Here is a 13,691-nt window from a genome sequence, read left to right as displayed (position 1 = left end):
ACAGTTTAACCTAAGTTAAAAGGAAGAAAAGAATACAGTCAAGAAATTAAAGAAAATAAAAACAAAAACGTGTAGGGTAGATAAAGAAACATTAAGCGCTGGTTCCTTTAAAAGACCAGTAAAACAGATAAAGTTCAATAATATAATTAAGAAAAGAGAGACAACGGATACATAAATAAATAGCATTAGAAATTAAACGGGACTTCCGCCCGGCATACCGGATCGCGCATGCGCCGTCGGGAGCGTCGCGCGCGCCCTGTCGCGTAGCCAGCGCTACGTGTGCGCCCGGAACGCAGACGCAAGGCGCCCGCGGAGGAGGCCTCTTAACCACGGTGGGTTTCTCTCTTCGCCTTAAATCTCTCCTGCTCTGCGGCCCAGTGCCGCGTGGGCTCCCGTGGGACGCTCCCGTCGGACGCCGTCTGACCTAGATTGTTAACGTTATTGTTGGGAAAGGCGAAAAAGGCAGCGAGATCCCAGAATACCAGAGCCATTGTAGTGGTTGGAACGGAAGTTGGGATAGATGGGTAGCCGAAGATCGTGTGCTTTGTGAGCTCAGTGAAAATCGTAGATTGGCCGGGCGCGGTGGCTCACGCCTGTAATTCCAGCACTTTGGGAGGCCGAGGCGGGCGGATCACGAAGTCAGGAGTTGGAGACCAGCCTGGCCAACATGGTGAAACTCTGTTTCTACTAAAAATATAAAAAAAATAGCTAGGTGTGGTGGCGAACGCCTGTAATCCCAACTACTCGGGAGGCTGAGGTAGGAGAATCGTTTGAACCCGGGTGGCGGAGGTTGCAGTGAGCCGAGATCACGCCGTTGCCCTCCAGCCTGGTTGGCAGGGCGAGACTCTGTCTCAAAAAAAAAAAAAAAAAGAAGAAAAGAAAAGAAAATCGTAGATTGGGGCAGGGCACAGTGGCTCACTCGTGTAATCCCAGCACTTTGAGAGGCAAAGGTGGGCAGATCACTTGAGGTCAGGAGTTCGAGACCTGCCTGGCCAACATGGCGAAACCCCGTCTCTGCTAAAAATACAAAACAATTAGCAGGGCATGGTGGTGGGCGCCTATAATCCCAGCTACTCTGGAGGCTGAGGCAGGAAAATTGCTTGAACCCTGGGAGGTGGAGGTCAGTGTGGAAACGCTGTCACAAAAAAAAAAAGAGAGAGAAAAGAAAAGAAAATCATAGATTACAGCATAAATTGGCAAGAAAAGTTGTAGTTCACCTGAGGAGCAAGAGAGAAAGAAGCAGCCCCTCCAGGTTGCCTGGTGCTGACTCTGTCTTTTTTTTAAAAGGCCTTTCCATCGAAGAAAGAGATGAAAATGATGAAAGCTCATTAAGCAGTTCCTCCGACAGTAGTGAAGACAAGGATGAAAAAATAAGTGAAGAAAGTGATACTGAAGAAAAGACTGAAGTAAAGGAAGAACCGGAGCTTCAAACAAAAAGGGAAATGGAAGAAAGAACAGTAACTCTAGAAATCCCTGAAGTTTTGAAGAGGCAGCTGGAGGATGATTGTTACTACATTAATCGGAGGAAACGGTTAGTGAAACTTCCATGCCACACCAACATCATAACGATTTTGGAATCCTATGTGAGGCATTTTGCTATCCGTGCAGCCTTTTCAGCCAATGAGCGGCCTCGTCACCTTCACGCTATGCCACATGCCAACATGAATGTGCCTTATGTCCCAGCAGAAAAGAATGTTGACCTTTGTAAGGAGATGGCGGATGGATTAAGAATAACTTTTGATTACACTCTCCCGTTGGTTTTACTCTATCCCTATGAACAAGCTCAGTATAAAAAGGTGACTGCATCTAAGGTTTTTCTTGCAATTAAGGAAAGTGCCACAAATACTAGTAGGAGCCAGGAGAAGCTCTGTCCCAGAGAGAGAGATTTGTTGAATCCATCCAGGCCGCAGTCTACAGAGAGTCCGTCAACCACTGGTGAACGAGCCACCCCCAAAAGGCGCAAAGCCGAGCCGGAAGCAGTGCGGTCTCTGAGGCGGTCCTCGCCCCACACGGCGAACTGTGACAGGCTTTCTAAGACCAGCACCTCACCTCAGCCCAAGCGCTGGCAGCAGGACATGTCCACCAGCATGCCCAAGCTGTTCCTGCACCTGGAAAAGAAGACACCTGTGCATAGCAGATCATCTTCACCTATTCCTCTGACTCCTAACCAGAGTCAGGGAATAGAAGGGAGTGCTGCGTTTGCTGGCTTTGAAGGGAGAAGAACTAATGAAATAAATGAGGTCCTCTCCTGGAAGCTCGTGCCTGACAATTACCCACCAGGTGACCAGGCGCCTCCACCCTCTTACATTTACGGGGCGCAACATTTGCTGCGATTGTTTGTAAAACTTCCAGAAATTCTTGGAAAAATGTCCTTTACTGAGAAGAATCTGAAGGCTTTATTGAAGCACTTTGATCTCTTTGTGAGGTTTTTAGCAGAATACCACGATGACTTCTTCCCAGAGTCGGCTTATGTCGCTGCCTCTGAGGTGCATTACAGCACCAAGAACTCCCAGGCAGCCTATAAAAGCGTTGATGGTTCTGTAAGAACAACTGCTCCATCTAGCATGGCGTTCTGAGTTCCAGGTAAACAACTAACAAGGTGGTGGGTCTTTACCCAGAGCACAAAACACTGCCCACCTGGGGGCTTTGACAGAGGTGGTCCCGTTTGAGTTCCCCATATACTGTAGTTACTCTGTTTAGAATTATTTCCTAGGTGCCTGAAAGTGTTCTGACATGACACTTGCTACGTTGTAGGCCATCTGTGATGGCAGGAAAAAAGCAACTGTGTTCACAGTGAAATGTTCATGGAAGTATACATAGGTTAGGCCATTTCAGTAGACATTGCAGTTAGTTAGCAAGAACCACATTGTTTCGTTATTAGCATTAAACAAAGTCGTTTTTGCAAATTGGTTTCATTCTCTTGATGATGCTAAACTAAACTAAACTCTGTCCAACAAGGTTTAGTTTGTACTTGAAAACCGCAAAGTAGTCTTGAAGTATTTTAGAGGGAATCCATATTGATGGCAAAAGAAAATTTGCAACTATAATTTGCTTCTACCGGTTCCCTCTCTGTGAAACATTATTTTTGGTGAGCTAAAGAAAGCATTGCTTTTCTTGTTTGCAATTTTACAGCTATACTCTTTTGTGTAATTTTATGGTTCCCTTTCTGTAAAATGTTCTTTTTGGTGATCTAAATAAAGCCTGTCTTGTTTGAAAAAAAAAAAAAAAAAATCGGAGCCATAACTACAGATACAATGACGACTGGAATATAAGAGAATGCTATATATTCATTTAAACCAGTAAATTTGAAAGTCTTGACAAAAATGAATGATTACTTAGGAAAATATATATTATATAAACTGGCTCCCCCCAAAAAAGTAGGTATTCCTCATTGTGGCACCTGACAGCCCCAAAGGTAGAAATTAAAACTAACCCACATATTTATTGCACACTATCTATGCTGACTTTTAATGTAAATTTTAGACCACATAAGCTTTAGCCTTTAGAGTCAGAAATTCCTTAGGTGCTAGCCCACAAATTGCTACATGAGAGAAAACAGAAAAGATGTCACTTTCTGCGATCCTAACAGAAAGCCCACAGAGGAATATCTTCCCATTGTGGCTTCAGTAGCATCAAATAGGAAAGTGATAATACTGTGAGAGAATGACGTGCCACCCACAATATCTGAAGTACAAAGACAAAGCTGGATGTATTTTTGGTTAGTTAATTACAAACCTGTAAGAGTCCAGATGCATTCTTCCTAGATTATCATAATTTTTATGTCCATGAAAGGATAAGTCACAAGGCTAAGAACTTGAACTGTGCTAGTCCAAATTGAGATGTGCTCCTAAGTGTGAGGTTAGAGCACTGGAGTTTGAAGACTTAGTATGTAAAAATAAATGTAACATATCTCGTTAATAATTTTTAGCATTGGTTAAATGTTGAACTGATGGTATTTTAGATACATTGGGTTAAATAAAATGTTTTAAAAATACCTTCACCTATTTCTTTTTACTTTTAAAAAATGTTAATATTTTAAAAACTTAAAATGACCAATGTGTCTCACATTATATTTTTAATGGACAGTGATGCTCTTAAAAGTATTACCTCTATGGCATGGCATACGTCAAAAACTCATGGTCTTTTTTAGCTATTCTTTGATCCAATATCGAAGGCTTAGCTTCATGTATCCAAGCAGGTACAGGCCTCCACTAAATTAGTCAAAGCATCTTTTGGTCTTGTACTAGGATTACCTTTAAATCTGATGTTAACATATGCAGCAAATCCCTGCTGTTAATAGACACCACCCGACATCTTTCTGCTGTTTACTAATTTGATTGTTACTCTTTCCCTCACATATTACCATACTCGTATGTAACACACTCAGTCTGGCAGCCTTCTGTTACTCTTATCCAATGAAGGAGAAGCTCGTACTTGTGTTCGGTTCATTCAAAAAGTATCCATGCCCACAACCAATCTTTGGATAGTCTAATACAAAATCCCAATTTAATGGTTTTTTCATGTCATCTTAAAAATGAATAAAGAGATGATACCAGGAAGTCTAGGTGATAATTACTTTTCTTGACCAATTCTAGGCTTTACTAGAGAGCTGAATTTTATAATACAGCTCTCCTAAGCTGTTGCTTGTGCAGCCAATTTGAAGGACAATTTGAAGTGAACTTAAGGATGAGTTGCCTTCCCAACTCTTAGAAAGACCCAAATAATAGCCATTTCTATAATTAATGCTACTAATGTGAATTTGATCAAGCTACATAAAACCAGTTTAAATTCCTGAGCCCAAATAGTAGCTATGCATAATAGAATAAGCTTGGATTTTATTTGGGCCAATTAAGAGAGAGTCTAGGCCATCGCTAATAATACTTCCTGCTATCTAGAGTAATTCTATAATACTTCCGGTATACTTCCTGTATCTAGAGTAATTTTGTGTGACTTGGACCAATCTATGTCAAAGCTAAAAGAAAGGCAAGGTGAGCTTCTCACGGAGTTGATGAGAATTATTTTCTTAGGAAATCTCCCAATCCCTTCTTAAAATAGTATTCCTAAGTTTGTTTGTTCGTTTGTTTTGAGCTGCAGTCTCACACTGTTGCCCAGGCTGGAGTGCAGTAGTGTGATCTCAGCTCACTGCAACCTCCATCTCCCAGGTTCAAGCAATTCTCCTGCCTCAGCCTCCCCCAATGGCTGGGATTACAGGTGTGTGCCACCATACCCAGCAAAATTTTTTTGTATTTCTAGTGGAGAGCGGGTTTCACCATTTTGGCCAGGCTGGTCTTGAACTCCTGACCTCAAATGATCCACCCACCTCGGCCTCCCAAAGTGTTGAAATTACAGGCGTGAGCCACTGTGCCCAGCCTATATATATATATATATTTTTTTTTTCATTTCACAATTGTTTGAGATCTGTTGTTCAGAGTCTTAAATGATTTTGTGCAGCTACTGCCCTGACAGATGATTCAATGAAATATTCAAAGATGAAATCAGAATGAAATTCTGCTGATCAGTGTTCAGACTGAAAATACGATCTTTGCAAATGAAATATCTTCTTCAGAAAGAATCATTTATAGTGGTAAAGATGTGGATAATTTTTTATGATTCTTTCTTGTAACTTTGGCTGAATGAGAAAAAAAAGAGGAGACTGAGAAGAAAAAGAGTTCCATGGACCTCTCCGAGGACTCAGCAGTCTCACGAGTACCCACACTTAAACAGACTGCACCAGCCCCTGACACCACTGAAAATTCACAAATCCTGAACGCCACACTCTTCAAAACTCCACCTACTGTCAGCAGAAAAGATTAGCATTTGAATAGGCAGGGCAAGGAAAGAAAATCACCCTCACCAATTTGGGGGAGCATTGTCTAATCTGTTGAGAACCCCTGAATGGGACAAAAGGGTAGAGGAAGGGTGAGTTTGCTTTCTACTTGAGCTGGGACATCCATCTTCTGCCTTTGGACATCAGAGGTCCTGGTTCTTGGACTGGAACCACGCCACTGCCCTTCCTGGACCTCCAGCTTGCAGACAGAAAATGATGGGACTCCTCAGCTTCCATAAACATGTGAGCCCATCCCTCAAAATAAATGTCTGTCTTTCTGTCTGTCTGTCTGTCTGTCTGTCTGTCTGTCTGTCTATCTATCTATCTATCTATCTATCTATCTATCTATCTATCTCATATTGGTTCTGTTTCTCTAGAGAACTCTGGCTAATATGTAGAAATTGTTTCCTAAAGAAAAATAAAAGTATTCATCTGATGAAGACACCATGTTGGAATTTAGGAAAGGGCTTAGTATTGTTACAAATGTCCACTACCTGGATGGTTTTTGTAAGTCGAGATAGACAAAGTTTATTTGCCCTCAAGGCTTCTACAATTTACTGCATACCTCAAGTTTGTCTCTTTGACAATCTGGCACAATAAGGCATTTTTAGTTTAAGACCAAATTTCTCATTTTTCTCTTCTTGCTTTCCGTCAATATGCCTTCCTTATTCTTTTTAGACAACTTTAAAATTTGATTCTGAAGGGGATGATGTTCTATGGAAGCAGGATTTATTGTAGGTACAGGGCCATGCATATCAAAAGAAGAACTATATCATTGTCCATCTGTAAACAATTCTCCTTAGAAGATTAGAGAAAGGACAGGGAACTTGGGGGTGCTAATAGCTCCCCAAGAGTAGCACCCTCAGTAGAGGACATTGGCTCTTCCAATGTCTTTCTTCTTGAAATCTACAGGTGTCCTTACTTATACCCTCATAATTCTTAGAGAATACAGAAGCTCTTAGATTCTTGTTTTTATTTGGGGGACCAGTTGTTTCATTTATAAAGCTGTATATTTATTTTTATTTCTAGCTTCTTTTCTTTCTAGGGCTCAGTTACTTATTAGAAAATGTTCTGTTACCTTCTAAATTAACAATTTTCTATATATATTTTTTCATTTAAGGCTCCTAATTCAAATCGGAGTCCATTTTCAGCTGTTGATCCTACCCTAGAATAATGTTCAAAAGGTTCCTGGAATCCAATTTTTAAATCTAGTGTTTATTTTATGAAAATATTAATCTTTGTCCAATTTACTCTTTAAGAGACAGATTTCTAAAATGATTTTAATGAGCTTCCTTCTTTTTGTCTCTAAGAATTAATTGTATTTTAATTTCCAGATGGATTATTCAAATCTTCCTTTTCCTAACATCTTAACTACTTTCCCCATTCATGAGGGGCTAAAATGAAGTGAACTAGTCTATATACATCTAGTCATTCATGAAAATAGTACATAACAAAGATCCTGTTGCAAATATCTGTCCATCTTCCTGAAGTATAAGAAAATATTTATAGCATTGCTATGGACTGAATTGTGTCCCCCCAAAATTTATATGTTGAAGCCCTAACCCACAAGTGACTCTATTTGGAAATAGGGCCTTTAAGTATATAATTAATTGAAATAAGGTCATAAGGATGGGGCTCTGATCCAATACGGTTAGTGTCCTTATAAGAAGAGATACCAGAGAACTTGCAGTCTCTCACACACTCTCTCCCCACATGCACAAAAAAGAGGTCATGTGAGCACATGGCCACCTGCAAGCCAAGACAAGAGGCTTCAGAATGAAACCTACCTTGCTAGCACCTTGATCTTGGACTTCCCAGCCTCCAGAACTGTAAGAAATAAATTTCTATTGTTTATAAGCTGGTTAGTCTATGGTATCCTGTTATAGCAGCCTGTACAGACTGTCTTTGACTCAGCTCTAAACTAGGTTTTAAATTCAACGTCTATATATCTGCCTTCTGATCTTGCACATTTACATGAATGTTCCTTTCCTGAGAAATCCCAAGGCAATACTAGCTCATTTAGAAGATTGGAGGAAGGAATAAAAAGACTAGAAGAGGTACAAGTGAAAAGTTGCTTAGATCCAAACAGGGTGGGTCTCAGAAGGTTAGTGTCCTTCGACAACTTGTGTTTTCAGCTCTACCACACCAGATAAAAAAACTGATTATTGAAAGATTGGTGTCTTTGCCTCCCAATTTTTCTAGACTGCCTCCTAAAATATGAATTGATTTTTAACACAGCAAACTTTCTCTAAAATGGTCATTGTTTTTTGCCATCTTTTGCCTTTTACCCAAAGAATGCAAGAGTAAGGATCATAATAAGACTTTATATACAAAGAAGAATTTCTGCAGGAGTTTGAAAATTTGATACAGACAAATCCAAGTGAAGAAGATGGGTCACTGCAGTCGACTGTGCTACAGTGTGCACTCATGAGTGGTGTCAGAAGTTAGGCCAAGCAGAAGTTAGGCCGAGAAGAAATCAGCGAGATTGCCAATGACCCAACAATTGTTTGACCTAAAATATAAACTGAGCAAAGCGGTCTTCTTTCACAAGTTGACAGAAGTGTAAATGTCATTATAAAGGTTTTGTAGGGTGCCCAAGGCTAAGTTCGACTAATTGCCTTTTCACATAATTGTCACAGGTCTGAGGAACCTCTAATCATTTGCCTTCAAGACTGGATTAGATTGAAGCAGAAAATAATCAACTTACATATGCATCTGTCTTTTGTGGAATACTTCCTTATACAATCAATAAACACAAGATAATCCAGGACAAAACAAAGACAGTTGAAATAAGACTGCCTATACACACACACACACACACACACACAGAGAGAGAGAGAGAGCAAGCAGCAGGAGAATAAGCAAAGATATTTACTAAATCTTTTGTCCCCAAATCATAAGGTCTAATGAGCTTATAGAAACACCTAGATCTAATTCCTTTGGTTATAAATCCTAGGGTAACAAATTCAGCAATGAGAGTTCAATGAAACTAGCAAGAACTCAGTGTTGAGTCTGGCTTACCTGGCAGCAGATATGAAGGATAAATGGAGTTTGGCAAAGAGGCCCAGTGAGTATGCCTGTTGGCCTGAGAATGACCTAGAATGCTTCTAAGTGAGAGTCCTTGAAACAACCTCAGTAGAAACTTTGGATTTGCCACAGAATGATAAGACCACCCTTAATATCTGAACTGAAAAGACAAAGCTGAATATATTGCTACCAGCTATGTGTTGCACCTGCTGTACAATAGCAGCTTTAGAATGTTCCGGGCCATTATCTCATTTGGATAAATGGCCCCTGATTTTGCAGAGCCAAGGTAAAAGCACATGAGGGGTGCTGTGGTTTAAATGTGTCCCCCAGAAACATGAATTGGAAATTTAATCTCCCTTGCAACAGAGTTGGGAGGTGAGGCCTAATGAGAGGTGATTAGGCCATAGGGCAGAGGGAATGGATTAATGCCATTATTGTGGAAATGATCACAGGAGTGGGTTTCTCATAAAAGAATGAGTTTGACGGCTGGGCACAGTGGCTGTAATCCTAGCACTTTGGGAGGCCAAGGTGGGTGGATTACTTGAGGTTAGGAGTTTGAGACCAGCCCGGCCAAACCCATCTCTACTGAAAATACAAAAAATTAGCCAGGTGTGGTGGCATGCAGCTGTAGTCCCAGCTACTCAGGAGGCTAAGCCAGGAGAATCGCTTGAACCCAGGAAGCAGAGGTTGCAGTGAGCTGAGGTCACGCCATTGCACTCCAGCCTGGGTCACACAGCGAGACTCTTGTCTCAAAAAAAAAAAAAAAAAAAAGAGTTTGGCTCCTTTTTGCTCTCTCGGCCTCTAGAGTTCTTCTGCCTTACACCATGAGATGGCACAGCAAGAAGACCGTCACCAGAGGCCAATCACTCAGTCTGGGACTCGCCAGTCTTCAGAACTGTGAGAAATAAATTTCTGTTCATTATAAATTACAGGTTCATTACTCTCAGGTTTTATGATAGCAGCACAAAATGAACTAAGACAATTGGCCCTCTGTGTTTTCTAATTACATCAGTAATGCAAACTCATAATTGCACAACAAATGCTCATTCTAGAAAATGCAGCTAAGGAAAACTAATATTAAAAATAATTCATCACACCATCATCCAGAGATGGCCCTGGAAACATTCTGAGACATACATACTCACACTTTTAAAACATGTATAATCATACTTTAAATTATATAATATATACTTTTAAAATGCAGACGTATAATACAGGTTTATAACCTTTTTGTATTAAAAAGATCATATAGAATTTTGATATCAATAATTACACTTTTTCAAAATTGCTGGCAATAAAACACAAGTATCACCATTTATTTTGCCATCCTTCTAGTATTGGACTTTATAAACTGCTTCACGAAAGATCCTCCAACTAACTTCTTGCCAACATCCTTAATTACTTCAGTTAGATAGATGTGAGACTCGTTAAATCAAACAATGAACACATTTTGTGAGCTTTGACTGACACCTCGTGGAAAGTTAGCTTGTTGCCTATTTCACAGCCTCTGTTTGCATCAATCAGCTCCAGGGCAACAGAAAAGAGCAAACCCTTTTCTTAGCAGCCTAATGGGTGGGGTCTGATGTTTGTGATAATTTATCCCAGACTGACATTCTCACCTTTACATAGCAGTTTCTGTGTCAATGCTGGGACCAGGCAAAAGCTGCGCTTCTCCAACCACCGACTGGTAACATTTCCAACAGAAACATATTTACATGACAACTCCATGCAGAATAAGTCTCCATCTCTTTTATTTGAAGCAAAATTCAGGCACATTTTATAAGAGCAGCCGTAATACAACTTTAATGAGCACTACTTCCTAGCCATTTAAACAGCACTTGGAGGGTTGGAAATCCCAGCCCGGCCAGTAGAGGGCACTGTGCAGGTGCAGCCAGAGCAACCCACCCTCATCTCTGGAAACCAAGATGCTGTGCCCAGAAACCTGCTGCTGGGGAAGGAGCTGACTTGTGATCCTTCCCTGTTACTTTAGAGTGGAAAGTGGTGGGGAAGGAGTTTGCTTAGCAGGTCTGGAGTAATATGGTTAGGCAGCCAAGGGTGGTGGGGTGAGGTATTATAGAGAATGGCATTAAGGGAGGAGACCACCCCTCATATTGTCTTATGCCCAATTTCTGCCTCCAAAGAAGAAGTGAAAACTAAAAGGCAGAAATGAAATCCACAAGCAGACAGCCCGGCGCCACACCCTGGGCCTGATAGTTAAAGATCAACCCCTGACCTAATCGGTTATGTTATCTATAGATTACAGACATTGTATAGAAAAGCACTGTGAAAATCCCTGTCCTGTTCCGTTCTAATTACCAGTGCATGCAGCCCCCAGATCACGTACCCTATGATCTATTGATCACGACCCTCTCACACGGACCCCCTTAGAGTTGTGAACCCTTAGAAGGGACAGGAATTGCTCACTCGGAGAGCTCAGTTGTTGGAGACGTCTTACTGAAGCTCCCGGATGAATAAAGCCCTTCCTTCTTTAACTCGGTGTCTGAGGGGTTTTGTCTGCAGCTTGTCCTGCTACAGCATCACATGAGAAGCATGGTGCAGGGTTCTTCTTTCCTTAGCTGGAGCACCACTTTGGACCATGGGATGGGGAAAGCCAGTCAGAGACGATTGGAAGACCAGCAGGCCAGAACAATAAGGGTTAATGCATGGACTTTGGCTGGCTCAGAAGGAGTTTGGCTAAAGCAAGTAGGTTTTGGACTTCAATTAAAGACTTGAACTTGAGATTCAGAAACCTTTCCACTGAAGCTGCCCCCAAACTCCTAGGACAGAGGCAGATGCTTGGATTGTCAGTGAAGCCAGGAAGGGAAACCTTGGAATGGTTTCCCAGGAATAGAGAATAAGCCCTGGGAGACGCCAGTTTTGAAAACTGGTACTATTGTGCTTGTTAGAGTCATGGTGAGGCAGGAGAATAGGGAACTGGGGTAGCCAAGGGTTGAGGCATAAGCAAAGTAATAGCAGATGCAGCCAGTTCACATAAGCAAGAGAACAGCAGGTGCAGCCAGTTTTAAGCAAGATTGGGCAGGACATAGGCCACATCTTCACTCCTGTGATAACAAGAAAGAAGTTTCCACTTCAGCCCCTGAATAACTGCAGGCCAAGTTTCCACTTTAGGCTCTGATTGGTCGCAGAGCAATCCTTCATAGGGTGTAACCAATTGGAGGCCTCTAAAGGATACCCGGAGTGTTGCCAAGTTATTTTGGCTTTATAAAAGCCCTAATTGAAGAGGCTCTTGAGCCGGGTGCTCTAGCCCGCTCTCACTCTGCGAGTTCTCTTCAATGAATCTGTGCTCTCCTTACTCCGTTCTCCTGTTGCTCTGTTTTTCGTTGCTTCATTCCTTTGTTACTTTGTGTGTTTTGTTCAATTCTTTGTTCAACACGCCAAGAACCTGGACAGCTCTATCTGGTAACAATGAAAGAGTCAATCGTCCAAAACCCAAGAAGAAAAAAATCTTATTCAAGGTCCCAAGTCTCTAAATGGGCCCAGTTAGATGTTTGAAAAGTAAATTATGTGTGGAAGCACAGTCAGAGGAAGAACATGTTAAGTTTCTGAACACTCCTAAGGAAGGAGGAGGAAGACACCTCAGCCTGTTTGCGAAAATTGGAAAAGACACAAATGTGTAGATCCTGCAACTGGAGAAGACTGAGAGGATGTTTATATAGGGAGGAAGGGAGGGAAAGAAACAGGATTGGTAGGTTACCCCATCCAATTCCGTGGAATTGAGAGCTCGGAAGATAAAGTGGCCCAGGGTTTTCTTCCATCAGGCTGAAATAGTACAGCCTTCCTGTTCCCACCTGGATCAGTCACTGGCGCTGGGCCACCCTGGGGCAGCAGGATCTTGGGTGAGGGAGTTCTCTGCAACTGAATCGTCCCAGAATAGGCTGACAACTGAAGGCCCCTGCCAACTGCCCCCCAGCAGCTGTGGCATCTTAAGGGGAACCAGGCCAGCACATCTCTCTGTCCAGCACAACGCAACACATTTTGTGGTCACACACACTACATGAGCCCCAAAGTTCTCACGCTCCCCCCACCCCCACCTAAATTTCTGCAGGACATCATGATAGAATTGCCGTGCAGGCTGAAAGGAGGTGAAGATCCCCCTCTAAGGGACCTCCTGGTGCTCAGTAATGCTTTTATTTTCAATCACATACTATGGTAATCACATCAGCACAAGCACACAAATGTGGTTAAGTCACCCTGTGTTTCCTTAGGATTGACATTCCTAAGATGTCAATCACAAATTCCATCAGCCATACTAAAGACTGATTTATCTTGCTCTTCTCTCTGGAGAAAATATTACAAGATTAATATCAATGAAGAAGCAGAATATGCAATCAGAAATACATGGGGGAAAAGGTGGGTTAATACAAGTATTTTCCTGGATTTTGTGATGTGTATGGCATTTGTCAGCATCTTTAAATGTGTCATTCGTTGAGACTTATTTTTTCTTTCGCTATCCTGCCTCCTTTTGGGTTGGTAATTTGGGGTTGTCTTTCTTAGGCCCCTGCCCTCGAAACCGCGCCGGGATCCCAGGCGGGCGAGTGAGGAAGGCGGCCCCCGCCCGGCGGCGACACCTAGAGCAAGTCACGCAGAAATCTCCAGGCCGTACTTATCTCCGGTGCACAGCGCGGGAGATGACACGCATCCCACCGGATCTCGCACAGCCCCGCTGATCAACAAGCACAGAGCCGTTGGAGCAACTTCCACCCACCTCGGCTACCGGAGACCCTCCCTCCCTTCCGCCGGACACGCTTCTTGGGGCGTGGCTGGAAACTCGGGCGTGGATTGGCCGGGAGGAGGGATGCAAATTTGTTTGAAAGGC

At 42.2% G+C, this 13,691-nt stretch overlaps 1 protein-coding gene across 5 annotated transcripts; it reads left to right on the top strand.

Annotated features, from left to right (window-relative positions):
* Window positions 1–238: 238 nt before the first annotated feature.
* Window positions 239–13,503, top strand: LOC105473881 (MSL complex subunit 3B). Of its 5 annotated transcripts, none has more exons than XM_071073599.1 (3): window positions 339–757; window positions 1,288–2,583; window positions 13,370–13,503. In XM_071073599.1, the coding sequence occupies exon 2, from the start codon at window positions 1,443–1,445 to the stop codon at window positions 2,574–2,576; it is 1,134 nt and encodes a 377-aa protein (XP_070929700.1). In that variant the 5' UTR covers window positions 339–757; window positions 1,288–1,442; the 3' UTR covers window positions 2,577–2,583; window positions 13,370–13,503. The 5 variants fall into 5 exon arrangements, with proteins under 5 accessions (XP_011726337.2, XP_070929700.1, XP_070929699.1 ...); XM_071073598.1 differs by lacking the exon at window positions 13,370–13,503 and adding an exon at window positions 9,660–9,851; XM_071073601.1 differs by lacking the exon at window positions 13,370–13,503 and adding an exon at window positions 8,467–8,485.
* The last annotated feature ends 188 nt before the right edge of the window (window positions 13,504–13,691 follow it).

This window comes from Macaca nemestrina, chromosome 11 (genome assembly GCF_043159975.1).
Source record: "Macaca nemestrina isolate mMacNem1 chromosome 11, mMacNem.hap1, whole genome shotgun sequence".
Classification (NCBI taxonomy): Eukaryota; Metazoa; Chordata; class Mammalia; order Primates; family Cercopithecidae; genus Macaca; species Macaca nemestrina.
This window is presented reverse-complemented; position numbering and strand designations above follow the sequence as displayed.